This window comes from Schistocerca piceifrons, chromosome 2, assembly GCF_021461385.2.
Source record: "Schistocerca piceifrons isolate TAMUIC-IGC-003096 chromosome 2, iqSchPice1.1, whole genome shotgun sequence".
NCBI lineage: Eukaryota > Metazoa > Arthropoda > Insecta > Orthoptera > Acrididae > Schistocerca > Schistocerca piceifrons.
The window spans coordinates 472,926,018-472,953,133 of NC_060139.1; the positions used below are offsets into that span (position 1 = coordinate 472,926,018).

The 27,116-nt window shown below is 43.0% G+C and overlaps 1 protein-coding gene across 3 annotated transcripts in view; it reads right to left on the reverse strand.

Moving 5' to 3' along the window:
• Nucleotides 1-421: 421 nt before the first annotated feature.
• The window catches only part of LOC124775092 (protein dimmed-like), a 302,754-nt gene continuing 276,059 nt past the window's right edge, over nucleotides 422-27,116 (reverse strand). For 2 of the 3 annotated variants that reach the window (XM_047249902.1, XM_047249903.1), the window contains 4 exons: nucleotides 20,667-20,851; nucleotides 14,030-14,280; nucleotides 9,335-9,471; nucleotides 422-1,554 (listed from right to left, as the gene is read on the reverse strand). In XM_047249902.1, the coding sequence (XP_047105858.1) occupies nucleotides 1,425-1,554; nucleotides 9,335-9,471; nucleotides 14,030-14,280; nucleotides 20,667-20,847 (699 nt within the window). In that variant the 5' untranslated portion in view covers nucleotides 20,848-20,851 and the 3' untranslated portion in view covers nucleotides 422-1,424. The remainder of the gene's footprint in view (nucleotides 1,555-9,334; nucleotides 9,472-14,029; nucleotides 14,281-20,666; nucleotides 20,852-27,116) is intronic. The other variant, XM_047249904.1, reaches the window with a different exon arrangement.

Below are 27,116 nucleotides of genomic sequence, written 5' to 3' on the forward strand. Positions count from 1 at the left end.
ATTCGAGATAAAATTGTGTGAACAGATGAGAGGAGCCGTGTCGTATATGGTAATAGCTTATGGTGGATTCGACAGTGGCCCGAGTGTCGTGCAGTGGCATGCTTTTGCACGTACATTCACTAGTATATGTGGGCAGTGCCTGCAAAATTGGGTTCGAATAGAATTAGTAGCAAAGAAATAATAAATTTAACGCGATGCCTGTGAGACTCGGCTCCGACTCGAACGTTGCAGAAAAGCTACATGCAGATCGTAAATTTGAAGTGTTAATAAATGGATCTGTTTCTGTGGATTTCAAACCTCTGCGTCGGTGGTCTGTGTCCAGAAAAATAGATGAAGCTTTTTATAGGTAACATCAGAATAATATCGGAGAACTCATGTAGCTTAGGTAAGTGCACATACTACTAAATAAACAATGCATGAAAACTGTATGAATTCAGTTTTAATGAGAAGAAATCACGTTTGGTTTGGCACCACATATGGATGGATTTTACGTGTGATCGAAGAGGGTACAGTCCCTTTCTGACGACATATTTTGCATCAGCATTTGCGGTAACTTGATTTTTTGCACACTTTGTCATTTCTGAAAAGTGAAAGTACTGATCTGCAGATCAAGTAGCAGGGCGTTAATGACTTCCCCTTGTTTCTATAACACATTTTGTAGGTTAGCATACTATGATCTCTTACACAGAAGGACACATAAACTACGATCTATACATTTCTCATGGCAGGATTATATTAAATTACGAGTTTATCTGCTTTATACAATATTCCACCGCTAACTTGTAAGCGGAATAGTAATAAGTATTTCATTCATCACCTTCAAATCGCACCCTGTAGATCTTACACGATTGCACAATAGCTACTCAATTGATGTTGGAGTTGCTGAGAAGAGCTAATACAAAGTCATTAATATAATGTACCAAGTATTAAGTATCACGTATATAAAAATATTCATGTACCCAATGTAGGTAAAGAACATTAAACACTCTTATAATAACTAAAGACTATTCTTATTTCTAGCATAGTTTCTGTGAGCACATTTTCCTCGATACAGGTCTCCGTAAAGAGTGCGAAAATTCACACAACTCCCTCTGGTGCTGCTGATGCTTCGAAAAGGTTCGTTGCTACCGAAACACAGCACACCACAGTTTAATACTCGCGCACTCAGCTGTTTCTAGAAGAGAAGTTTACGGTTCACAATGCAAGCACTTAAAAAAAAATCCACTTAAACGACTGACTTCTAGTTATGTTTGCACTGCTGTGAACCACAGTCTTGGAGCTGGAATGTTGAGTATGAGCACGTTAACAGTAAGGCACTTGGGTCGTGGGCCAACACTGGCAGGTGCGTGCGGCGGTGGCAGGCGGCTGGGCCAGCGTGCCGGTAACTATGGACTGCGTGGAGGGGCGGTGCGCGGCCGGCGGCGTCAGAGCGCGGACACGGGCTCCAGGTTCTCCTGGTAGAGCGAGTTGTTGTTGGGCTCCATGTCTTCCGGCTCTCCGGCGCTGTTGTTGCCGTTGGTGCTCTCGTTTGAGGCACATTCGACGTCGAAGAACCTGGAAGCAGAAGCAATTGTCAAAGTATAAGCTTCTCGAATTACAGCATACTAACTAGTACACTACCGGCCATTAAAATTGCTACACCACGAAGATGACGTGCTACAGACGCGAAATTTAACCAACAGGAAGAAGATGCGGTGATATGCAAATCATTAGCTTCTCAGAGCATTCACACAAGGTTGGCGCCGGTGGTGACACCTACAACGTGCCGACATGAGGAAAGTTTCCAACCGATTTATCATACACAAACAGCAGTTGACCGGCGTTGCCTGGTGAAACGTTGTTGTGATGCCTCGTGTAAGGAGGAGAAATGCGTACCATCACGTTTCCGACTTTGATAAAGGTCGGATTGTAGCCTATCGCGATTGCGGTTTATCGTATCGCGACATTGCTGCTCGCGTTGGTCGAGATCCAATGACTGTTAGCAGAATATGTAATCGGTGGGTTCAGGAGGGTAATACGGAACGCCGTGCTGGATCCCAACGGCCTCGTATCACTAGCAGTCGAGATGACAGACATCTTATCCGCATGAGTGTAACGGATCGTGCAGCCACGTCTCGATCCCGGAGTCAGCAGATGAGGCCGTTTGCAAGACAACAACCATCTGCACGAACAGTTCGACAACGTTTGCAACAGCATGGACTATCAGCTCGGAGACCATGGCTGTGGTTACCCTTGACGCTGCATCAATCACAGGAGCGCCTGCGACTGAGTACTCAACGACGAACCTGGGTGCACGAATGGCAAAACGTCATTTTTTCGGATGAATCCAGGTTCTGTTTACAGCATCATGATGATCGCATCCGTGTTTGGCGACATCGCAGAGAACGCACATTGGAAGCGTGTATTCGTCATCGCCATACTGGCGTATCACCCGGCGTGATGGTATGGGGTGCCATTGGTTACACGTCTCTGTCACCTCTTGTTCGCATTGACGGCACTTTGAACAGTGGACGTTACATTTCAGATGTGTTACGACCCGTGGCTCTACGCTTCATTCGATCCCTGCGAAACCCTACATTTCAGCAGGATAATGCACCACCGCATGTTGCAGGTCCTGTACGGGCCTTTCTGGATACAGAAAATGTTCTACTGCTGCCCTGGCTAGCACATTCTCCAGATCACAATTGAAAACGTGTGGTCAATGGTGGCCGAGCAACTGGCTCGTCACAATACGACAGTCACTACTATTGATGAACTGTGGTATCGTGTTGAAGCTGCATGGGCAGCTGTACCTGTAGACGCCATCCAAGCTCCGTTAGACTCAATGCCCAGGCGTATCAAGGCCGTTATTACGGCCAGAGGTGGTTATTCTGGTTACTGATTTCTCAGGATCTATGCACCCAAATCGCGTGAAAATGTAATCACAATGTCAGTTCTAGTATAATATATTTGTCCAATGAATACCCGTTTATCATCTGCATTTCTTCTTGGTGTAGCAATTTCGATGGCCAGTAGTGTATTTTTTTCACTAAATCACAATATAGTGCCTTTACAAATTAGTTACACAAATGTAACCTTTAACCGTGAAAAGAGTAAATAACTTACAGAGATGTCTGATACAGCAAAATGCGGTACATCTTCAAGTTTAAATCCAAATCTAACGCGCTTAGTTCCCGACGTTCCCGATAGGTGGCATGAGCAAATGAGTTACTCCGAGAGTCATCACGGAGTCATATAACGAACGGTGCAGAGTGTGCGCAGTGTTGTGTATGTTTTCACGAATCCAAATCCGCTCCCACAGTTGAGAGACAATTCAGAGCTAAATATCGTCTGCCACCACCTCAGAGGCAAACTGCTATTAATCGGTACAACCGTTTCACCCAAACTGGCTGTGTATCACATAGGACGCCGGATTAGAATCCGCCAGCAGGCTCTGACGCAGCAGTTGAACAAGTTCGGCAGTCTTACATTCGTAGTTCGTGTAAATCAACAAGACGAGCCACCTTAGAATTAAATATGCCTAACGTTAAAGTGTGCAAGGTATTACAGAAACGCCTGGTATCAAACCCTAAAAACTGGAACTGTTGAAAGCTTAAAGATAAACTGACAAATAAAAAAGAAAGAACAAAAACGAGCTGAGTTTTGTTTAGATATGTTTAACAAAATGCAGAATGAAGATGACTTTTTTAATAAAATTGTATTCATTGACGAAACCACCTACCATACCTATGGTAAAGACAATCGTTTGGATATGAGGTGAGCAGAAACCATGTCACATAATCGAACATGTACGGGACTCTCCTAAGGTAAATCATATTTTTTGTGCTGTTAGCTGTAACAAGATTTACAGTTCTTTATTTTTTGCTCAGTCCAAACTGAACATTTCTAATTAAAACTTGAAGACATACTACATTCAGTGCTGTATCAAACATTTCTGTAAGTTATTTACCTTTTTCACAATTAATGGTAACTTTGTATTACGAATTTATAAATACCCTATATTATATCCCACCATCTGTTTCGGAATGTAGCCAATCAAAGACGTCACGAAAGTCTTAATGGGATCTGATAAGTATTAAATTAACCAGAGTTGAGAGTACCATGACTTCTACATGGATACCCTTTTAAAATATTTATGTGTAATTTCCAGAGATTGTCTTTCTGTTAGCGAAATGCGTCTTAGTCCACTTCTTTCTACCTATGGCCTTTTCCGTGTATCTATTCTGCAACAGATGCTGCTTCTTAGAAGATTTGTCAGACCGTATGCAAGACGTTAATGTGACCATCATTGTTTTGGTGTTTGGAGCCTTTATCATGTTGGCAAGACAACAGATATCAAACAAATTCAGAGACATGCAGCTTCGATATTAACAAGTTGGTATAGCTAATACGTAAGTATAAAATCATTAATATTTGCAGACTTTTCCCTCGACCTCAAAATCTAACGACAAACACGAAAGGAAGCAGATACAGACTTATTACACAAGACTCAAAGCACCCACATTCTCAAAAAAATGGCAGCCATCAGACATGTGGTATACAGATTGTGCAGAACACCTCTAAGTAAAAGAGCTAAATATGATCATCAAAATAGCACGAAACAATAGATACAACTGCAAGAAAGGATAAAAACTACACATCATTAAAAGCAAAACACAAAAAGAAGTCAGGAAAATTACAAACAATCCAGATACACAAACACATAATGCACACTCACATCAGAAAGCACATCCCTCAACACAAACATAAAATCATCAAGATAACACACTACAACCAACTTATACACAAGATTAGTAACATCTTCAAAAACTCAAAATTAACATACTTTTCAAGACAAATAGAACAAGACAAGAGAAATTAGGAACTGTGACAGAACAGGGAGATAAATAAAAATTTTCAGGAATATGTGAACTAACATGTAATAGCTGCAACTCTAAATACATTGGGATGATTGTAAGAACTTTTAATATCGGGTACAAATAACGTACAAGGTTGTTGAAAAGTGAATGGACTCACTTCGTATATTAAGAAAATCTAATAAAAGAAAACCATCAGCGCTACAACTGGATAAAAATAGACGTGGTAGTCTTGCCATAACAGTGAAACGAAGGGGCTGCTCTACAGGAAGAATACTTCATACAGAAGGCAATAAATAAAAATGAAAATACTTTGACTGACCAAAAGAGCGATAATAGAAGAAGAGTATTCAATTTATTCACAATTTACCATAAGAATGTGGTACTCATACATACACACACACTCACACACGGTGCCCCAGACTCTCTCCCCATAGCCACTCCAACACCCCACTCTGCTCTCATCCTCTACAGCTCCCAGATTCCTTAGTCAGCCCTACAGTAAATGAGCAAGAATATGTGCAGTGTGCTGCAGTGCAGGTTATGTACAGAGAAATTTTGAAATGTGACATTGCAATAGAAAGAATCTCGTATTATCTACATCTAGTACTCGCAATAAGACATAGACACAAGAGAAAAATATAAAATGAATGTAAGTGAAAAAAAAACAACTATGTAGTTATAAATAGAAATAGTTAGGTTTAAGTGAACTGCTAAGAATTACTACGTATCTATTGTCAAAATGTGTTTATTTGCATTATAGAACACTGGAGGTAACTAGCATGAATAGGCGAAAGATGTTTGATACACATAATTAAAACATTTAGTTGCAATAGACAAATGTTTTCTAATCTGTACAATAAAGCATAATTTATATGTAAGAGTAACAGAAATGCTTAAAGAACTGCAATGCGAATCCTTGGAAGACAGTTCAGTGAAGACCTGCTGGATGAATTTAGAGAATCTATATTCGAAGAAGATTGTACGAACATTATACTACCACTGTTGTACCGTATATCTGGTGTAGTGTATAATGAAAATAATATAAAAAGATTAGGGCGTGTACAGACACATATAGACAATCATTTTTCCTCCATCACTACGCAAATGGAATATAACGGAAAATCGATGACATCTGTACAATCCTCCATGCACACTGTATAGCGACTTGTAAAGTATTTATGTAGATGTGTATGAAGACATGGATGTTGACAGCAGCTGTCTGAACGTGCTGGAAAAAGATTCTCATAGTTAGATTTTCTGCTTAACTACAACATTGGGGATGGGGTGGGGGGGGGGGGGGTGGGGGGGAGGGACCGGCACAAAACGTCAATACAGCGCAAAATCATGATTCTATGCCAACATGAATTTATAATAGCAGATGTTCTAATTTTTGGGGACGGAATCTGATCTGTTTCAGAACTAGATCAATCAACGGTGGCAGGTTTGCTGTGTCGTTTCCAAATAAACATGTGTATTTCATACAACCAACTGTCACAAAAAATGCAGACACCTCTTGAATAAAGTGGGGGAGTTGGCTCAAGCAGCGGCTGTCCAAAGTGTTCCGAGAGTGATTTTATTCCTGATATATCAACGAAGTCTGTCCAGTAACTATTGTTCCAGCATGAACTAACAACATTAAATAATAGATGTGCCAAGTTTCAAACAATTCCGACACGTGGCATTGCCGTAGTGAACTATCAAAATGTTGTCTACGGAAGACACACGTTGCGAGCAACGTGCTGCAATTGTATTCACAGGTGACGAGACTTGGTGTTATCAATACGACAAAGTGCAGAACGGATTTCTGATGGTTTACCAAAACTGAGCAGGTGAAGACAATGTTCATCGCCTTTTTTTTTTTTTACGCTCACGGCGCTATCGCAACTTCTTTAGTCTTGGCGACCTATCAGAGACTCATACTGCACTTTGTGGTATTGATAATAGAAAGTCTCCGTACCTGTGAGTTCAGTTACAGCACGTTGCTTGTAACGAGTGTCTTCTGTAGACTCCATTTTGATGGTTCACTATGGCTCTGCCATCCGTCGGAACTGTTTAAAACTACACACAACTGTTGTTTACAGTTGTTAGTGCAAGCTGTCTTCATAGTTACTGCGCTGACGTCGCTTATGCGCCAGGAATACAATTAGTCCCGTAATCTTTTAGACGAACGTTGTACATGCCATTAACGATGATAAAAATGAAAAATGTACTATCAAAGTAATTCTTCAGAATAAACTTATACTAACACTTGCTATGGTACCTTCATCTCACTCTAAATGTACACCTACATATTTACATATAGTATATAAAATGGTACATTGTCTACCAGAGTATATATTGCCACTCACTGTATAGATACATGTACTCCAAATATTTAAAACTACTTTTCTCAAGAGTATGTTGTAGTCACATGTTCAGAAAGATAATACACAATTTGAAGGAGTACAGATATCTGTTTTGAAAGCAGAGAGAAAATGACACTTGATGGATAGTAAAATACTTATCAATTTCTAGCAGAACATACACAGTAAATGTGCCTTCACAATTTTAACATAAGAAACTTGCCACGAATTTTTATTACTATTCGAAGGAACAAAACAATGAGAGACTACTGCACAATTCTTAAATTATGTGAAGGAAGCAATAATTCTGGTTATGTGGGGATCATTGAGAGCTGATGAATTATCTTTTAAAAGAGGAGACATATTTAAATATTTGGGAAGCGCCTTTGGCGAACAGAATAGAATGGGAACTTAGATTAAGGCAATGATCACAGCGGCAAATAGGGCATGTTTTGGATTACAGGATGTGCTATGCAGAAGCGACGTTTTGAAAAGTTTTAAAAACCCACCACATCAGATTGTAATTCTCCTAGTAGTTCGGTATGGGTCTGAAACATCTACATCAAGGAAAGCAGACGAACAAAAACCGCTAGTCTTCAAGAGAAAGATATTAAGGAAAATACTTGGCCCCTAACATGGACCCCCAGTCACAGGACTGGAGGGGAACAATAAAACCAGGAACTTGGTTCAAATGGCTCTGAGCACTATGGGACTTAAATTCTGAGGTCATCAGTCCCCTAGAACTTAGAGCTACTTAAACCTAACTAAGGACATCACTCACATCCATGCCCGAGGCAGGAGGCGGTCGCGCGGTTCCAGACTGTAGCGCCTAGAACCGCACGGCCATCCCGGCCAGCAAAACCAGGAACTGGCAGAGCTGTACTTACAAGCTGATATGAGCCAAAGGATGAAGGAAAGTAGATTTCTGTGGATGGGACACTTAATTAGGATGGAAGAGGAAAGACCACCGTGTGTAGCATTCTTAGGATCCGTGGAGGACAGAAAGTGCCGAAGACGGGCACAGACAAGATGCAAGGATGGTATCAACAAGGATACGGACGCGATGGGCCTAGTAGAATGGGCCACGAAAGCAAGGAGCAGAAATGATCGGTAAAGGAATGCAGAGAGAGCATACATATGGTCTCCAAGACAAAGGCGAAAGTTAGGAAGGAGAAGAAGATGTGGGGATCATCTGGTTAATTGTATTGTGTCAGTCTGATACCTCTCTGCTTCATTTACAGTTGCAGCTAATGACATAATCAGAGATATGTAAATGAACCTTGATAACGTACAGATCGACCGGAAACTTTTGACGAACTACAGTATGGCAGGCGATGATAACGGCATAAACCTGTAGGTACGAGCAAGTTCTGCGCTCAAAGACTGGGATTCTCCAAAATGGTGGTAGAGAGGCCACAGACAATTTATATGATTCGGGGAACTATTAATGCCTTTGAGTAATACTGCACGTAAACATGAAGGAAGCATTGTCGATATATTGCACGACAATTAACGCCCACACGTAGCGTGCACGGTGCAGTGAAAGACGCATTCAGCTGGGAGATGCAGAGGGTAAGGAGCATGTTAGTTCTTTTAGAACTTCGTAATGTTTGCTGAGGCTACTAGCTTTGAACTGCTCGCTAGATAGATCATATATATCTAGAATAATTAGTTTCTTCAATTGAGTTTGTAATAAGTAGATAGAGATTACTGAGCTATGAGTAAATAAATTTAACCAGCAATAGTTAAACTACGTGCAGGTTCTCTGATCATATATTGTTGTTTGAAAAATACAACAATAAGTTAAGTTAACTTTAGAATGATCAAACTTTATCGATGCATTCATAAGGTAGATACTCAGGAGGAAGAAGATCTAGAGAAGGAACAGGGAGTGGCCGATCTTTGAGATCCGCCACAAGCATTTTGTCTAGTGGGAGAGACTGAATTTCGTGTAAAATTCAGTTTTATTAGAACAATGGTTATAGAAAGCAACACTTGTCGTCAAGTTCCTAATATTGCAGAAGTCCAATAAATACTTTTCATTCTAAATATTAGAGCAGGTATTTGGCCGTAACTTTGTCATCTAATGCTGGCACATGGTGATTTACTGGATTTGAGTTTGATTCTACTTACGTGTAAGGTTTCTCCTCGCCCCGCATCTCGCAGATGACGTTAGTTAACGCCATTATGTAGTTTTTGGCTAAGGTCAGCGTTTCAATCTTCGATAATTTCCTCTCCATCTTTACGTGTGGTATGACTTCCCGTAATTGCTGAAAACAGTGTTACAGGATTAGTTTCCAAAGTAGCTGCAAAAAGCAGTGGTATCACAACACTATTAGATTAATTAGCAAACTCAACAATATTTAAAGAAGAATCATATACTAAAATGAAAATTAAAGAAAAAGTTAATTATAATCAGATATTTTTCGTAAGAGGACGCGGAGATTAGTCTTTAATGTCCCGTCGACAACGGGGTAATTAAATGGTTCAAATGGCTCTGAGCACTATGTATGGGACTTAACATCTGAGGTCATCAGTCCCCTAGAACTTAGAACTACTTAAACCTAACTAACCCAAGGACGTCACACACATCCATGCCCGAGGCAGGATTCGAACCTGCGACCGTAACGGTCACGCGGTTCCAGACTGTAGCGCCTAGAACCGCGCGGCCACCCCGGCCGGCCAGTGGTAATTAGAGACAGAACACAAACTCGCATTAGGGAGGTGTGGGGTAGGTAATCGGTCGCGCCATTTCAAAGGAACCATTCCTGCATTTGCCTGAAACGCTTTATGGAATATCACGGGAGATCTACATCTGGATGGCCGGACGCGGGTTTGAACCGTCGTCCTCCCGAATATGAGTCCAGTGCACTAACCACAGAGCCAACTCGCTCAGTTACAGCACTATTACCATAAATGCAGCAGCGTTGCGGAAGCTGAGGCGTTAATGCTAAAACGTGTTGAAGACGATAGCGAACTTGGTCGACGCAGGAAGTACAACGATGGATTGTATACTGGCGTACAGAGGCGAGTTTAAATCAGGGTCATACGTTTCTCCATTCGGTAAATGCAGCAGACCACCGACTGCACACATTTCGTATCTATCGCAACTACGCTTCCGCCCGTTGTCGATAACATTAGAAGTGAATACAGTGGTAAACCTCATAATCAGTTGTTGGGTGGAAAGTATCCTTTGGATTCAGTCTCCCAAATTACAAAAAAAAAAGTCTTGTTTGTACTGACCAAGAACAGTATATCTTCCCGTTGGTGAAGTTGCCTGCCTGCCTCAACGATACAGATAGACGCACCGCAGGTGCAACCACAACGGAGTGGTTATCTGTTGAGAGGCCAGACAAACGTGTGGTTCCTGAAGAGGTACAGCAGTCTTTTCAATAGTCGCAGGGGCAACATACTGGGTGATTGACTGATCTGGTCTTGTAACATCACACAAAATAGCCTTGCTGTGTTGGTACTGCGAACGGTTGAAAGCAAGGGGAAACTACAGCCATAATTTTTTCCATGGGCATAGAGCTGTACGGTATTGTTAAATGATGATGGTATCCTCTTGGGCAAAGTATTCCGGAGATAAATTAGTCCCCCATTCGTATCTCCGGGCGTGGACAACTCAGGAGGATGTCGTCATCTGGAGAAACATAACTGGCGTTCCACGGATCAGAGCATGGAATGTTAGAAAACGTAATCGGGTAGGCAGATTAGAAAATTGAAAAATAGAAGTGGATAGATTGAATTTAGATGTAGTGGGAATTAGTGAACTTCGGTGGCAGGAGGAGCAGGACTTGCATGGAGTTTAGCCATATATGAAAGTGGTACATGGACGATAAACAGTTTATACAATAAGAGAGTAGAAGCTTTTGAAATCTGGAGCTACAGAGAAATGCTGAAGGTTCGCGTAAGTAAAAGAGGAAATACTGAACAGAATTGTGGAGAAAAGAAATTTGTAGCACAACTTGACTAAAACAAGGGAGCCGGCCGCGGTGGTCTCGCGGTTCTAGGCGCGCAGTCCGGAACCGTGCGACTGCTACGGTCGCAGGTTCGAATCCTGCCTCGGGCATGGATGTGTGTGATGTCCTTAGGTTAGTTAGGTTTAAGTACTTCTAAGTTCTAGGGGACTGATGACCACAGCAGTTGAGTCCCATAGTGCTCAGAGCACCCCCCCCCCCCCCCCCCCTGGGACATCAAGGTATAATGAAACATCATCTTCTAACATTATCTTTTTTTATAGAGATAACCGACACCATGCATACTATCGATTGTTTCATAGGTTAAAATTATCTCAGGTGTTTCATTAAAAGTGGATAGGTGGCTTGCGGAGTATGGATGTAAATGAAAAGAATTCATATGAATTTGTATACCGTGTATCATATTTCAGGCTAAAATGTATAAAAAAGAAATTAATGTGTTACAATCGATATGTACTAACAGTTAAAATTACTCTTCTTTTATAAAAATATTTGAAATTACGAGATTTCTGGTATACTTGAAATTCATATTATTAATTGTACAATCTAACTCTAATTATTAAATTTATTTCTGATTTATAAAATAATGATATAACTTGGTGAAGAATCTTCTTTGGTAAAAAAAGTTTGTAAACTCTTTTGCTTTGTAAACTCTTTGGAATAAAAATTCAAGAATAATACAGGCGCATCTTCATCAGTTATTTAGTCATCAAGAACCTACAAAATCGAAATTTCAGCTGCAAGAATGTACCCCTAGATAAGACTTTGAGCCAACAACAACAACAACAACAACAACAACGGGATTATGAAGATAACTAAAAAGTTATTCTTTTGTATATATTACCCCTCTCGAAGCTTTCAAAATTTGTGCAAAGGCAGAGAATTTTAATAGTGATGTGTGGGACGGTAAGATTACAAAGGTACCACCAGTTAAGTATTGGAGGGAAGTGTGGGGGGAAAATCGTACAGGGAGACCAAGAACTGAATACAGTAAAGAGATACGGAAGGAAGGTTGCAGTAGTTTCCAGAGACGAATAACTTTGCACAGGATTGAATAGCAAAGAGGGCTGCAGACCTCAGCAACAACAACAACACTGAATGGAAGCTAGTCGTCTACTAAATTAGAATGTAATAATTTAGTTTCGGTTACCCAGATTAAGTTCCAGAAGGAATCTTTCCCTCTACAGCGGAATGTGCGCTCTTTTGAAACTTACTGACAGATTAAAACTGTGTGTCGGGCCGGGACGCGAACCAAGCAGTTCATCGTGTCCGGATAACTCAGTTGATAAGAAAATTCTCACTGATGGGCAGGATTAGGGGTATGTGTCAAGCCGGCACACAATTTTAATTTGTCAGGAAGATTCGTGTGTGTGTGTGTGAGTGTGTGTGTGTGTTGTTAATGAAGACAGGAGAAAAGGGGAAGTATGAATCTAGTGTCAACAAAAAGGATACTATTTTGAATATAATAAATGGAGTCTCAGAGCTTAACGTTTTCATTGGCTGAGAATCGTCATCAACCATGTCGTATGTGGTCAGTCTATGAGAGAGTACAGAGAAATTTACACTTTAATACAGGACAGTCGTGAACAGTCCGATGTTTACTTGCGTCATCATTTACGCAGGGTGGCCACTGCATGGGCGATGACTTCATTTCTTGGTCCGGAACCTGTCTTAACAGTCACTAAGCCGATGGTAAATCCGAACTACGTGGCTGGATCACGAGGTAGTATGTAGTAAATTGGAAACAGAAAACCAAAACGTAGGAAGCTTGGGCCTGAATAGAAAAGACAGATTAAAGTTATGATAGATCTAATGACTTACCATGGAAACTTCAGGAAAAGCATGCACACAATGGGTATAGAGAAAGAAGCCCCTAAATGCAGACTATGTAGTGCGGGAGACGAAACTGCGTCACATTTAATCTTCCAGTGTGAAGGACTGGATGCCCAAAAGGCACAAAATATTTGGGTCATTAATTCCTGAAGAGACTGTGTCTAAGAAAAAAACCTAGTGAAGGGTCTCGTACTACTCTACTACCTACTGGCTGGGAGATAGCGCACAATAGAATAAATTTAGATGTGGGCAGCAAGGGACCAGGAGACCGTCGTTTTGTATCCCTGGTTAAATCAGCCAACCAATCTACCCTTCCCTACCTGGTAAAATATTTCCGACTGAAGTTATATTCTCCATCACGTCTCTGACCAGCTGCCTCTGGAGCTCACTGACAAATTAAAACGGTGTGAAAAGTGGGCAGTTTGTGTGTGTGTGCTCTTTTATTTTGATTACCAGACTTTTTGACCATTGTACTTATTTAAATATTATAGTTAACGTCAATGAAATTTGCATTTTAATTTATTTAATAACTTGCGAAAGGCGGCTCTGTAAGTTGGAAAGATGAACTCAAAGGTAAATAAAACTTCAAAAACAAGCAATGGGCTTGGTCGAAAAACAATTTTAATCTGCCATGAAGTTTCATAATAGCGCATTCTGTACTGCGGAATTAAAGGATTTCAGTATGGCCACATGTAGTTGGAACGCCATGGCAGTATACTGCCACATGCCGAATGGTAGAGCGGTTTTCAGGACATTATTTTGAAGACGTTTTATGAAATGCCTCGTCGCGTTACTGTCTACACACCCTCTCCCATCGAACCCAGATTCAACGTTACTTCACTTTTGTGACGTCCCTGTGATCAATTAGACCGGACCTGGTTGATAAGCAAGTCATTCCTTGTGCGGGAAGCGAATTGCAACTCGATTAAGAACATGTATTCTTACTCACTCATTGCCTCATGGCAGTTAAGTCTTTAAACGACTTGCCTACAAGCCACATTGCTCAGCCACTCACCTCGAATGCATCGTTGAGCGAGTGCATGCGCATGCGCTCTCGCTCGTTGCTTTCGAGCCTGCGCAGGTTACGTTCCCTGGCAGAAATGCCCGACTTGCGCCGCCGGCCGCCACCTGCGCCGCCCCCGCCGCCGCCGCCACCACCGCCGCCCCCGCCGCCTCCGCTGCTGCCGAGGCTGCCCTTGCGACGGGGCCGAGGTGTCTGCTTGCGGGACGAGGGGCCCCCTTCCGATCCGGAGCTGTCCCACGAATCTGCGGAAAAATTTGCACTTCAGTTTGCAACTTTTAAGCCATGTTATGAAAAGTACAGGTTGCATATAAACTCATACGCTTAATAAGTACTATCTCAAACTGATGAAAATCATTAACAAGTTACTGAGCCAACTGTTCCGTTCTCACAGCCACATCCGTGTAGGGGAATTTCGTGTAAGATGTCGAAGAGGATGAGATGACGAATTTGATAATTCACGAACATGACGTTAGGTGGACGGACAGTGTTTACATCATCACGAAGCTTTAGCGACTAGCCGTATGTGTCAGGACCAAACATTTCATCCCGCAATCTGTATATTTTTTCGTAAGCAAAAGTGTTGAAGCCCATTGTATGTGAGTTTTTGACGTACTTCGCAAGGGATAACGTATAACAGTAAGTATTTTAGTGTGATATTCGTAAAGAACGTTCAAAACACTCCCACGTTTCCACGGTTGTTTCGACTACGCTGCAGAAGACGTAAAAGTTTTCTAGTTACGGTACCGCTTCGTAATGTAACAAACTGTAGTGGAGAAACCAGCGTTTCGACCATGGTTACAGTGCCCTTTCTCTGTGTCTATTTGCCAACGTTGGGTTCTCCATTACAGTCGGTTTTTTTATTACATTATGACGCGGCGACCATACTCAGAAAACTTTTATGTCAACTGACTCTGACCGGGAAAGCGTACGCAGTTATACGCTGCAGAAGTATCTCTGAAGTGCCCTGTGACACCCTCCATAGAGTCTTGATCTCTCCCCATGAGATTTCCATATTTTTGGAGCCCTGAAAAAGACATTTGGGGCCGTTGTTTTGCTTTGGACGAAGGGGTGCAAAATGGGTACCATCATGGTAACGCAGGAAAACGCAAACATGTTTCCATGAAGGCATTGACCGTCTTGTCTCACAGGGAGGTAAATGTATTAGCAGCAATGGCGGTTACTTTTGAAATTATAAAGAGTTTATTTACTTTCCTCCATCTATCTCATTTTCATTTGCTTATCCCTTGTAGCCTCTTGTTTAAGTAAATCTTTGCCTTAGTTAGTCATGTTAGCTGACCTTGTTCGTCATCTTATCTGAATTTTTTTTTCTAACAAGGCATTTTAGTACATAACATTAAAATAATATATTTTGCTTCAAGTTACACAGTTGTAAGAAGTCTGTGTCATATGATCCTTCCAGTCCCCAACAACAGGTTTAAAGGTTATATTCGCAATTTCACCCGACTTTTCCTGCATATAAATCAGATGATGATCGGGGTTTCCGAGGGATTCAACAGCATGGTTATTAGTCTCTCACCTAAATCGGTACTACACAAGCGCACAACACGAGGCAGCGGATATGTATCGATATCGTTTGACCTCCTTTGAATTACATTCCGCAGGAGTCCGCGGGAAGAATCCCTATTGGTGCGCGTTTATGTAAGCCCGACTAAATATCCCTGTCATGATGAATATCAATGAGATACATGTGAGAGAAACCAATATATTTACATCCGTGGAATGTAAGATCTTGGAACTTTAACCCTGCTCGTGAATTTTCTTTTATTCAAGTCTTCAAGACTCCATACTGGCGAACAGTACTCAAGAACCGCTCTGGCGAGTGTTTTACAAGAATGACCACTTAAGGGAATATCAAAAACCTGTAAAAATGAAGGGCCATAAAATCGTGAAAGAAACAAATGATATCGAATTTTTAACGTTAGAAAATGCGTGAATTTTGAGTAATCCTCATAAAGCTAGTCGTCAGGTTCGATAAAATTAATATAATTAAACACAGAACGGCTCTTAAGATAACAAGAACATTTGCAGAGTATCTATTACGGTTATGATATCATGATGTGTGTAATTACTAGTCTCTTTCACTCTCTTCAGCAGTGTGTTATTACAGTTTAATAATTAAGGTTGTGTTCCATATATGTGCGGAAGGTTCGTGTAAAGAACAGAATAATTCCTCCTGCAGAGGCTGCACAAACTAAATTACATTGCAACAAAAGTAAAGGACAAGGCATTTCACCGAAGTTCCTCGGCTGCTAACGAACTGCTTTCTTCCGTGCCGCAGCACTGACCGACCGACACAGAAACTGATTAGCGTGTGTACAGAGTGTGCGTGATAAATTCTCGGACCTTTGCCAGTGAGCACCAACATGCGTCCGTCCCTTCTTGTGACCTAGCCACAAGATCGGCGAGTGCGTGCTACACAAAGTAAACAGCCATTTCTCAGTCACCACTTTACCTCCGATGCCAACATAAAAACCAGAGGCGTTAAGTCATTTTATTGTTGGAAAGGAACAATCTTCTGTTGACACATATGACTTGTATGGAAAATGGATGGTACGTGACTCGCACGCCATTCAAGTGTGGACATAATAGTAGCTGGCGATACTTCAGAGACAGAATGATGTAATCGCTACACAAGCTATGCACATTTTTTTCACTGTATCCGTTTTCGACCATTCGCAAGGAAGCAGAGCGCACATTTGTGGATGAAGGAAGGAGATTGGAGTTTAACGTCGCATCGACGATGAGGCCTTTAGAGATGGATCACAAGCTCAGATTGGAAAAGGATGGTACGGAAAATCGACAGTGTCATTTCAGAGGAAACATCCTGGAATTCACCTACAACTATTCAGGGAAGAAATCGCAGATGACCTACATCTGGATGACCTGAGCAGGATTCGAGACGCCGTCCTTCCCATCGCGAGTCCAGTGACTGGTATGACCATTTGGCCACCTTTACAGCTGACGAGCTATGCTCACGAAACTGTAAAGCCAGTCCCAAGATTCGTGAACACTGACACTCTTTCTGTTGGAAAGGTGTTTTCTACGGTGTTTCGCAACAGTATTTGCATTTTCATTTCTTGTTAAAGTCTCTTCCCACAATGGCGACAAACAATTATCGTAGTCCATTGGCATCGCCGGCACCATTATGTATGGTGAAAGGTAACAGTACTGATATGTAGTGTTGCGCTATTAATACTCGAAAGTTCATGCAAACGAAAAGAAAGGCGTCGTCGTCGTAGGTGGACGAAAATATATCACAGAAGAACTGATGGGAATAACCTGCAACGGGAGCGGAATATGAAACACGGCTCTGGTGCCCGTAACTTCACTCGGAGATCATCCATCCGACGATTTTGACATTCTGGAAGATGTGGTAGCAAATTTGTTTTAAAAAAAGTTACAACTTTCACGAAAGCAGTTACAGTCAACCAAAGACGCATTTATTCTTGATTTTTTGGCTACGGGAGATTTATTTCAGAGCCTTGCGTATTTATTTCGCATTTTGAAGCAGGCTATATCTCAAATAATACCTGGAGTTTGTTGGTCACTAGTGGAAATCTTGAAGGATTATGAAAAGGTAACTAAATCAAAAATATAGTTAAATACGTATTTTACCGATTTTTCATTCATTTTATTTCAAGAACTGAACATACATAATCAAAAAGCACGACTTTACTTGGTCTGTGTCTTCAGTATATCTGTTGCTTACGAATTTAACAGGGGAATCAACACTAATTGTTGATGCCGTTGACACAACCACACGTTGACGATTCCGTACTCTTGTAGAAGTCTAATTTTGCTTGAAGCGAGAGGTGGGTCACTTTTAGTTTCCTCATTGCCCCTGCATTTGTGCATTTTCCTTCGCATGCATGCCGCACACTGACCACAGAGTATGGATTCATCAATACCTTGTCTTCCTTCTTTTGCAAAATTTTCTTGAGCAGTTAGGAACTGACACGGTAGTTATCTTGCTTCCCATCCATTCGCCTAATTTTTTTCTGTGAAAGATACGGTGTAGTAGAAGGGCCAGAAATTTTCCCTTCCCACACACTCCTCTCATTGTCAAATCTTCAAAACATGAAATCAGACTGCTTTCTTTCAGATGCCGGTAACTGAAAACGACTGGTGTGAAGAAGGATGTGTGTTCTCACAGGTGATTTACTTCCCCGATGGTGTGGGAGCTGTTGATGGAAAGCATATAGTCTTGCAGTGCTCTGTCGTTAGTCTGAGCAAATTTTACAATTACAAACGGGCGATTACGATTGTGCTGATCGCTGTCGTTGATGGCTGCTACAAAGTTTTTACCCAAATATTGGCTGCCGAGGAAGAATTTCAGATGGAGGTGCTTTGAAGAACAGAACCATAAGTGAATTAATTTAAAGAAAGTGAACTTGTCACAAGCTGATTGCTTACCTGGAGAACAAAGGCTCCACCATGTGCTTTCGTGGCAGACGACAGGGTTTACATTTCAGAAAAAAACTATGTGAAACCGTACTACGGATGTCACGGTTCAGGTTCAAAAGGAAGAATTTTTAATCTTCGATTGTTTAGGGCGATATTGGTTGTAGAGAACACATTCGGTACAATGGCTTCGGTTTTTCGTTTCTTCCGAATACCTATATTTTTTGCAACTTGAGAAAACATGAACTGTCATCATTACAGCTGTTTGTCTCCATAATCCTGAATCAAGGTGTTATCAATGGCTGTTTTTGAGCAAACTTTTCTGGGAAGTTTATGTACAAAGGTTTCTTACATATTGTTATTGCTTGCCACATGTTTTACGAGACAATTTAACGGAATAAAAAATTAGTTGTGATTCATGTTCCATTTAGTAGCCATTGAATTCGTAATTCATTGTTTTGGAGGGTATAATTAATTTACGTTAGACCACAGGAACAATATACATATTTCCACATTAGAAGACGACCTGGTCCCCGCCCCCGCCCCCACCCCTATCCCCAACGCTCCCTTCCAGATTTTGAGGAAATTATTCGGACCGAAGATGGATTTACACAAAACTCAGCTGACCCATGTTCCATCACGCGATATTTCCATTGAAAGGAAAAGATGTCTGAAATTTTACGATCATGTGACATGAACGGATGACTGACAATTAGCCAATAAATTCGGCCACCTCATAAGTGATAACCGAAAGACCAAACGATTACATAACACCTAAAAGGGTATGACGGAAAAGTCTGTTGACCCACCGGCAGCTGCTCAGACTGCTTACAGACATAAGGTAGACTCATTTGTTCACGAGCAAACAACTGACAGAAGGGAGTTCTGGACAGGTAACGAGATCCACGCAAAGAACAAACAGCGATGATAAAAGGAAGAAATACACAAAAAAAATTAAAATACCTAAGGGCGTTGCACAAGGACGCAATCTGTCCCCATTTCTATTCAACATCTGCACAGAATATGGCAACACACGAGTGCAAATAACGCTGTACAGGTATCAGAATAAATGGAGAAAGAATAGATTTGCGGATGACATAGCGGTGATAGCTCCAGATGAAACAAATCTCCAAAGAGTGTTACAAGTTATGGACACAGTACTAATGGATACGTACAAAATGGGAGTTGAACGATAAAAGGTAGAAATAGTCGCGTGCTATAAGAAACCAGAAGACACGAGTGTTAAAATTAGAGGACTTAAAAAAACAATAAAAGCAAAGAAGGCATAAAGCAAGGAATTAAAGAAGGAAAGCAATGTCTATGAATGAAAGAAAAAAGTGAGAATTGAAGGGAAGAAACAGGTGGTACGAGCTGCTTTTGGAGGATAGGATGATACGGCTGTAGGTAACAATGAGACGAAATCTCTTGAAGCGTTCGAGATATGGTGCTGGAGACGCCTGTTAAAAGTAAAGTGAACAGATAAAATCATAAACTAGGAAATTCTGCAAATAATTGGGGAAGACAGGTCGTTTAGGAGAACAACAGCGAAGTGGACACTAGTGGATTGATCACCTAATACAACACAACCAGTTCCTCCAAAATCATCTGGAAGGAACATTATAAGAGAAGATAACCCGAGATAGAGCGCGACTGACGTCTTGAAAGCAAGCTGTACGTAATGCAGTCCGCCTCCGTAGCTGAGTTGTCAGCGTAGATGGCTGCCATGCGGAGAACCCGAGTTCGATTCCTGCCACTGCCAAGGATTATTTTCTTGGTCGAAGGACAGCTACGGGGTGTCTGCAGCCTCGTGATGTCAGCTGATGAGCTACATGACCGAGTAGTAGCGGCTGTACGGTCTGGAAAGTTTACGAAACGACCGGGAGAGCGAAGTGCTGACAATATGGCGCCTCCACACCGCATCCACATGACATCACAAGGCGGAGGATAACACGGTGGCCAGACAGTAAGTAGACATCTCTTGGGCCTTCACGATCTGGCGAGCTTCTCGTATATGTAAAGCAGAAGTTTCCGATTATTCTGAAATGACGAAATTAGATTCTAATAGATCAAAGTGGAGAGCTGTCAACTATTCGAAAGACGGAAGAAGGAGGAGCTATCCGATGCTTGTAGGTGCTGTTTTGGGGTTCAAACGATATAACAATAACAGATCAGTTGTCCTTGGGCAGAGTGGTGGCGCGAGTCTTACCTTGGCGCATCTTGCCGCGCTTGCCGCCGGACTCCATGGAGGCGTCGTCCACCTCCAGCTCGACGTCCAGCTCCAGCTCCTCATCGTCGTCCGGCCAGACGGCGCCGCCCACGTCGACGCCGACGCTGTCGCAGTCCGCCGCGTCGTCCGGCGAACAGGCGAACACCTCCCCTGACCGCATGCTGCTGTGGGCCGGAGAAAAGCGACCGTCAGTCTCTGGCGTCTAGGACGATTCATCACGCTAAACTTAGACAGTGTTCAGCCACATCGGCAAGAGAGCAGACAGATTATACTGTTGCAAGTCCAGCTGATGTTACTGACGGAGTGTTATTCATAAGTACTTCCATGTTTCCAGAAGACAACTGCACGCTAGCTACAAGACATACAGGCAACAGACACACATCAGTGGATGGAACATCTCTCCATGTTTTTAACTCACATTACAGGTGCTCAGTGTAGTAGTCAATGATGTGGCAAATAGAAATCGTGCATGCTATTCACTGAACTCGAAACTGCAGAGATGCTCTATCCACTGCATGTACCCTCATTCTGTATGTCTAGCAGTTTTTGCTCAGTGGTCTTCTGAAACACCGGAAGTGCTTACCCTTTATATAGTAATCGTAATATTTTCAGCCTCATTATTTGGAATATGACAATAAATCTGCACACTGCAATAAAATATGGGGTGTCTAATGCATTGTGAATGGAAATCCACAAGACAACTGCACGCTAGCTACAAGACATACAGGAAACAGACACACATCAGTGGATGGAACATCTCCCTATGTTTTTAACACTCATTGCAGGTGCTCAGTATAGGAACTGTCAATGATGTGGCAAATAGAAATCGTGCATGCTATTCACTGAATAACACACTGCACAATTACGGCACCCCATTTGTATATACACATTCACTTTCAAACATTTCTTTGAAATGCACATATGCAGACTGAAGCGACAAATGGAAATTTATACCAACACTGGGATTCGAACTGTGATCTCCTGCTCTCTAGGCACATGCACTAACCACTACGCCACTCTGGGCTGAGGCGTGAATGGGAATTTGGATAGAAAAGGGTGTCGTGCTGGGGCAGTCCGTGCCATTCTGCAAAGCCACTGAGCCAGGGTGGCGTAGTGATTAGTGCGTCTGCCTAGAGAGCAGGAAACCCAGGTTCAAATCCTGGCTGTCGTACGCCACAGAGCACTGCGTTCATAGGAAACATGGTCTGTCTACCTAGCAGCTAGCTGCATCTTCTCCACTGACGATTGTGACAATCAGTCGCGTTCAGTGAATAACAAACAACATTGCAAGATGACATGCCGACGTTCCGTCACTGTGCAGTATGTGTATTGTCATTTCTTTCTATTTTAATTGGCGTTTGGAGAGACATCTTGTGGCAATGACTGGAACTACGAGCTGGTCAGCTACAGGTGATTCGCCGCAACTTCAAAGAGCAGTGAAGCTTGACCAGAATCTGTACATACCTATCACTACTTATCCATACGTATAATGAAGTGCCCCCATCATATTTCTCTGTCTGTGCGTGAAGCCCAATCTCGGGAAATACTGTAGAGATTTTGATGCGGTTTTCACTAATAGACCGACTGATCCATTAGAGAGCTTTGTGTATAAAATTTATAACCGATACGCCAGACAAGTCATTCAGCCGTAGATATTTAGTGTGAAGCCAGGACGGGTGACTTCCTATACAAAATTAAAGAAAACGTCTGTGATATGCACCCATACTAGTGTCAACCTGTACTAATGGTGTTAGTGACATTAATTTTATAGCTATGACAAAAAGTAGTTCAAATGGCTGTAAGGACTATGGGACTTAACATCTGAGGTCATCAGTCCCCTAGACGTAGAACTACTTAAACCTAACTAACCTAACGACATCACACACATCCATGCCCGAGGCAAGATTCGAACCTGCGACCGTAGCGGTCGCGCAGTGCCAGACTGAAGCGCCTAGAACCGCTCGGTCACTCCGGCCGGCTATAGCTATGATACCTGCACTCATAAGCACAATGACGGCGCCCCATTTGTATACACACATTCACTTTCAAAAATTTCTTTGAAATGCACATATGCACACTGAAGCGACAAATGGAAATTTATACCAACACTGGGATTCGAACTGTGATCTCCTGCTCTCTAGGCACATGCACTAACCACTACGCCACTCTGGGCTGAGGCGTGAATGGGAATTTGGATAGAAAAGGGTGTCGTGCTGGGGCAGTCCGTGCCATTCTGCAAAGCCACTGAGCCAGGGTGGCGTAGTGATTAGTGCGTCTGCCTAGAGAGCAGGAAACCCGGGTTCAAATACTGGCTGTGGTACAAATTTTCATTCGTCACTTCATTCTTTATGTGAACTTCCTATATGTTTGAGTCTTGAAAATGTCTCTGGAACCATATACTTTGATTTGATCTCTTTGTTCGCTCCTGGTAGCTGAGTGGTCAGAGCGACGGAATGTCATACCAACCGGCCCGGGTTCGATTCCCGGCAGGGTCGGAGATTTTCTCCGCTCAGGGACTGGGTGTTGTGTTGTCCTTGTCATCATAAATTCAGCTCCATCGATACGAAAGTCGCCGAAGTGGCGTCAACTCGAAAGACTTGCACGAGGCGAACGGTCTACCCGACGGGAGTCCCTCGCCACACTGCATTTCCATTTTCATTTGATCTCTTTGAAACATTGGTCACTGACGGCGTACACAGAAACTCTGGACAATGACCGAGGAGGACAAGGAGGAGTTTACATGTTGCAAGGAAGTTTAAAGCCAACAGACACTTCTCTCGAGATTAGGCAGACCAGAGTGAGGGCCGCTAGGTAACATTAAGTCTACATTAGCGTCTTCAAGTAAAGTGTCTTAGTGTTAGAATGCGACGAGCAGAAAATGTTGCTTCACAATGAGAATTTTGTGCACTCACTTCCAGATGACCTGAAGTCGCAGCGGAGACTCTGGCTGGATCTTATGTCTCTAACTGTTAGACGATGATTCTGTTCTTGCGGCCGACCGGGTGACCGAGCGGCTCTAGGCGCTACAATCTGGAACCGCGCGACCGCTACGGTCGGAGGTTCGAATCCTGCCTCGGGCATGGATGTGTGTCATGTCCTTAGGTTAGTTAGGTTTAAGTAGTTCTAGGTTCTAGCGGACTGATGACCTTAGAAGCTAAGTCCTATAGCGCTCAGAGCCATTTGAGCCATTTGTTCTTGCGGATAACGCTGCGAAATTCGCATTTCGCTGATGCGTTATGCTACATCACCTGACAACGTCCATTACCTTCCCACCGTATCCTTTTCTTAATTAGATAGGCAAAAAAACTCTTATTTTTAAAAATATTTACTATCAAAAACAGTCTTGATCACAAATTATTTATTGCGGTGACCGGTTTCGACCACAACTGTGCTCATCTTCAGACCAATGAATAAGAGTGCCCTTCTGGTGGTAAATCACTACTCTCTTATTTGTCCTCCCTATTATTATTTTTAATTAGGACCCGGAGATCATCCATTCCGTCACCCTTTAACAACTTATGTTCCAATATAATGTACTCTACGAACTACAGTCAACGTTTTTAGGGAACCTAGCAAATATTCGAATGCCACTTATGGTACGAGTGTGTTCGTTATTGTTCAGATCTCACACAAACGACACATTTAAAACGCACGTCTATGGTCGACGTGGGACTTAAGCACGTGATCCTTTTGCGAGCCAGCGTCGCTTGGCCCGTGTCCTCGAGTTTTGATTGCCGTGTACTGCCGTGACTGTGGCTGTCTCTTGTTGACACGAGAGTGGGTATTTGTTTACAGGCCTAGCAGTGGCCGTGGAAATCGTTTCCTGAGGATGCGTGCAGACTTCTGCCAGCCAGAATAATGGGCGTTACGCAGGTTGAGAGCTGCGGACTGCGCATCGCGTTTCGCAAGCGCGGCTGTGGCGCTGCTCAGACAATGGCGCCGGTGCAGACAGCTGCGCGGGAACAGCTGTTCCAACAGCGCGGCGAGTGCCGCGAGCAGCGCAGGCACGCCAGCGGCGCCTCGTTGTTAGGCAGCGGAACGAGCCTGCCACGCGCCAGCCCATACTGTACGTCTCTGCTCGCGCCAAATAGATATAGAAAAATAACCTAGCAGATACAATCACGTGATTGAAACTTATGTAGATCCAGTCCACAGCTATGTTGTCACGTCTTGGCGATCAAGTGCATAAAATATGGCCATAGTATTCAAGCTTCTGAAACGCCCATAAGAATAACAACTAAAAACAATTATTGCGTTCATTATAAAAACTGCTTAAAGGACTAGCGATTCCCATTGCACCATCTAAGTACAAAATGGGTAAGTATATCAATAACAGCTCCATTCATGATCATGGAAGAAGGTCCTTATACACTGAAGAGCCAAAGAAACTCGTACACATGCCTAATATCGTGTAGCTGTAGGGCCCCCGGGAGCACGTAGAAGTTCCGCAACACGACGTGGCATGGACTCGACTAATGTCTGAATAGGAAAAAGAATCCTGTAATTTTTGAATACTTCTTTAGTAGTGTAGTGCTTGACACAGTCTCGTCGATTAAATGTTTGGGCGTAACATTGCAGAGTGACATGAAGTGGGACAGGCATGTAATGGAAGTTGTGGGGAAGGCGGATAGTCGTCTTCGGTTCATTGGTAGAATTTTGGGAAGATGTGGTTCATCTGTAAAGGAGACCGCTTATAAAACGCCAATACGACCTATTCTTGAGTACTGCTCGAGCGTTTGGGATCCCTACCAGGTCGGATTGAGGGAGGACATAGAAGCAATTGAGAGGCGGGCTGCTAGATTTGTCACTGGTAGGTTTGATCATCACGCGAGTGTTACGGAAATGCTTCAAGAACTCGGGTGGGAGTTCCTAGAGGAAATGAGGCGTTCTTTTCGTGAATCGCTACTGAGGAAATTTAGAGAACCAGCATTTGAGGCTGACTGCAGTACAATTTTACTGCCGCCAACTTACATTTCGCGGAAAGACCAAAAAGATAAGATAAGAGAGACTAGGGCTCGTACAGAGGCATATAGACAGTCATTTTTCCCTCGTTCTGTTTCGGAGTGGAACATGGAGAGAAGATGCTACTTGTGGTACGAGGTACCCTCCGACACGCACCGTATGGTGGATTGCGGAGTATGTATGTAGATGTAGATGTAGATGAAGTAGTGCTGGAGGGAACAGACTCCACGAAGCCTGCAGGACTGGCCATAAATCCGTAAGAGAACGACGGGGTGGAGATCTCTTCTCAACAGCACGTTGCAAATCATCCCAGATATCCTCAATAATGTTCATGTGTGAGAAATTTGGTGGTCAGCTCAAGTGTTGAGACTCAGAAGAGTGTCCCTGGAGCCACTCTGTAGCAATTTTGGACGTGTGGGGTGTCGCATTGTCCTGCTGGAATTGCCCAAGTCCGTCGGAATGCACAACGGACATGAATGGATGCCTCCACCAGCTTGAACAGTCCCCTGTTGACATGCAGGGTCCATGGATTCATGAGGTGGCTTCCACACCCGTACACGCCCATCCGCACGTCTGACCATGCAACATGTTTCCAGTCATCAACAGTCCAATGTCGGTGTTGACGGGTCCAGGCGAGTCGTGCAGTCATCAACGGTACACGACTGGGCCTTCGGATCCGAGAGCCCATATCGATGATGTTTCGTTGATTGGTTCGCAGGCTGACACTAGTTGCTCGCCCAGCACTGAAATCTGCAGCAGATTGCGGAAGGGTTGCGCTTCTGTTCAAATGGTTCAAATGGCTCTGAGCACTATGGGACTCAACTGCTGAGGTCATTAGTCCCCTAGAACTTAGAACTACTTAAACCTAACCAACCTAAGGACATCACACACATCCATGCCCGAGGCAGGATTCGAACCTGCGACCGTAGCGGTCTCGCGGTTCCAGACTGCAGCGCCAGAACCGCGCGGCCACTTCGGCCGGCTGCGCTTCTGTCACATTGAACAATTCTCTTCAACCGCCGTTGGTTCCGTTGTTGCAGGATCTTTTTCCGGCCGCAGCGATGTCGGAGATTTGATGTTTTACCGGATTCTTGATATTTACGGTATACTCGTGAAATGGTCGTGCGGGAAAACCCCCACTTCACCCCTATCTCGGAGATGCTGTGTCCCATTGCTGATGCACCGAGTCCGCAGCTCGTGGTCCTGCGGTAGCGTTCTCGCTTCCCGCGCCCGGGTTCCCGGGTTCGATTCCCGGCGGGGTCAGGGATTTTCTCTGCCTCGTGATGACTGGGTGTTGTGTGTTGTCCTTAGCTTAGTTAGGTTTAAGTAGTTCTAAGTTCTAGGGGACTGATGACCATAGATGTTAAGTCCCATAGTGCTCAGAGCCATTTGAACCATTTTGATGCACCGTATACAACGCGACGTTCAAACTCACTTAAATCTTGATACCCTGCCATTCTAGCAGCA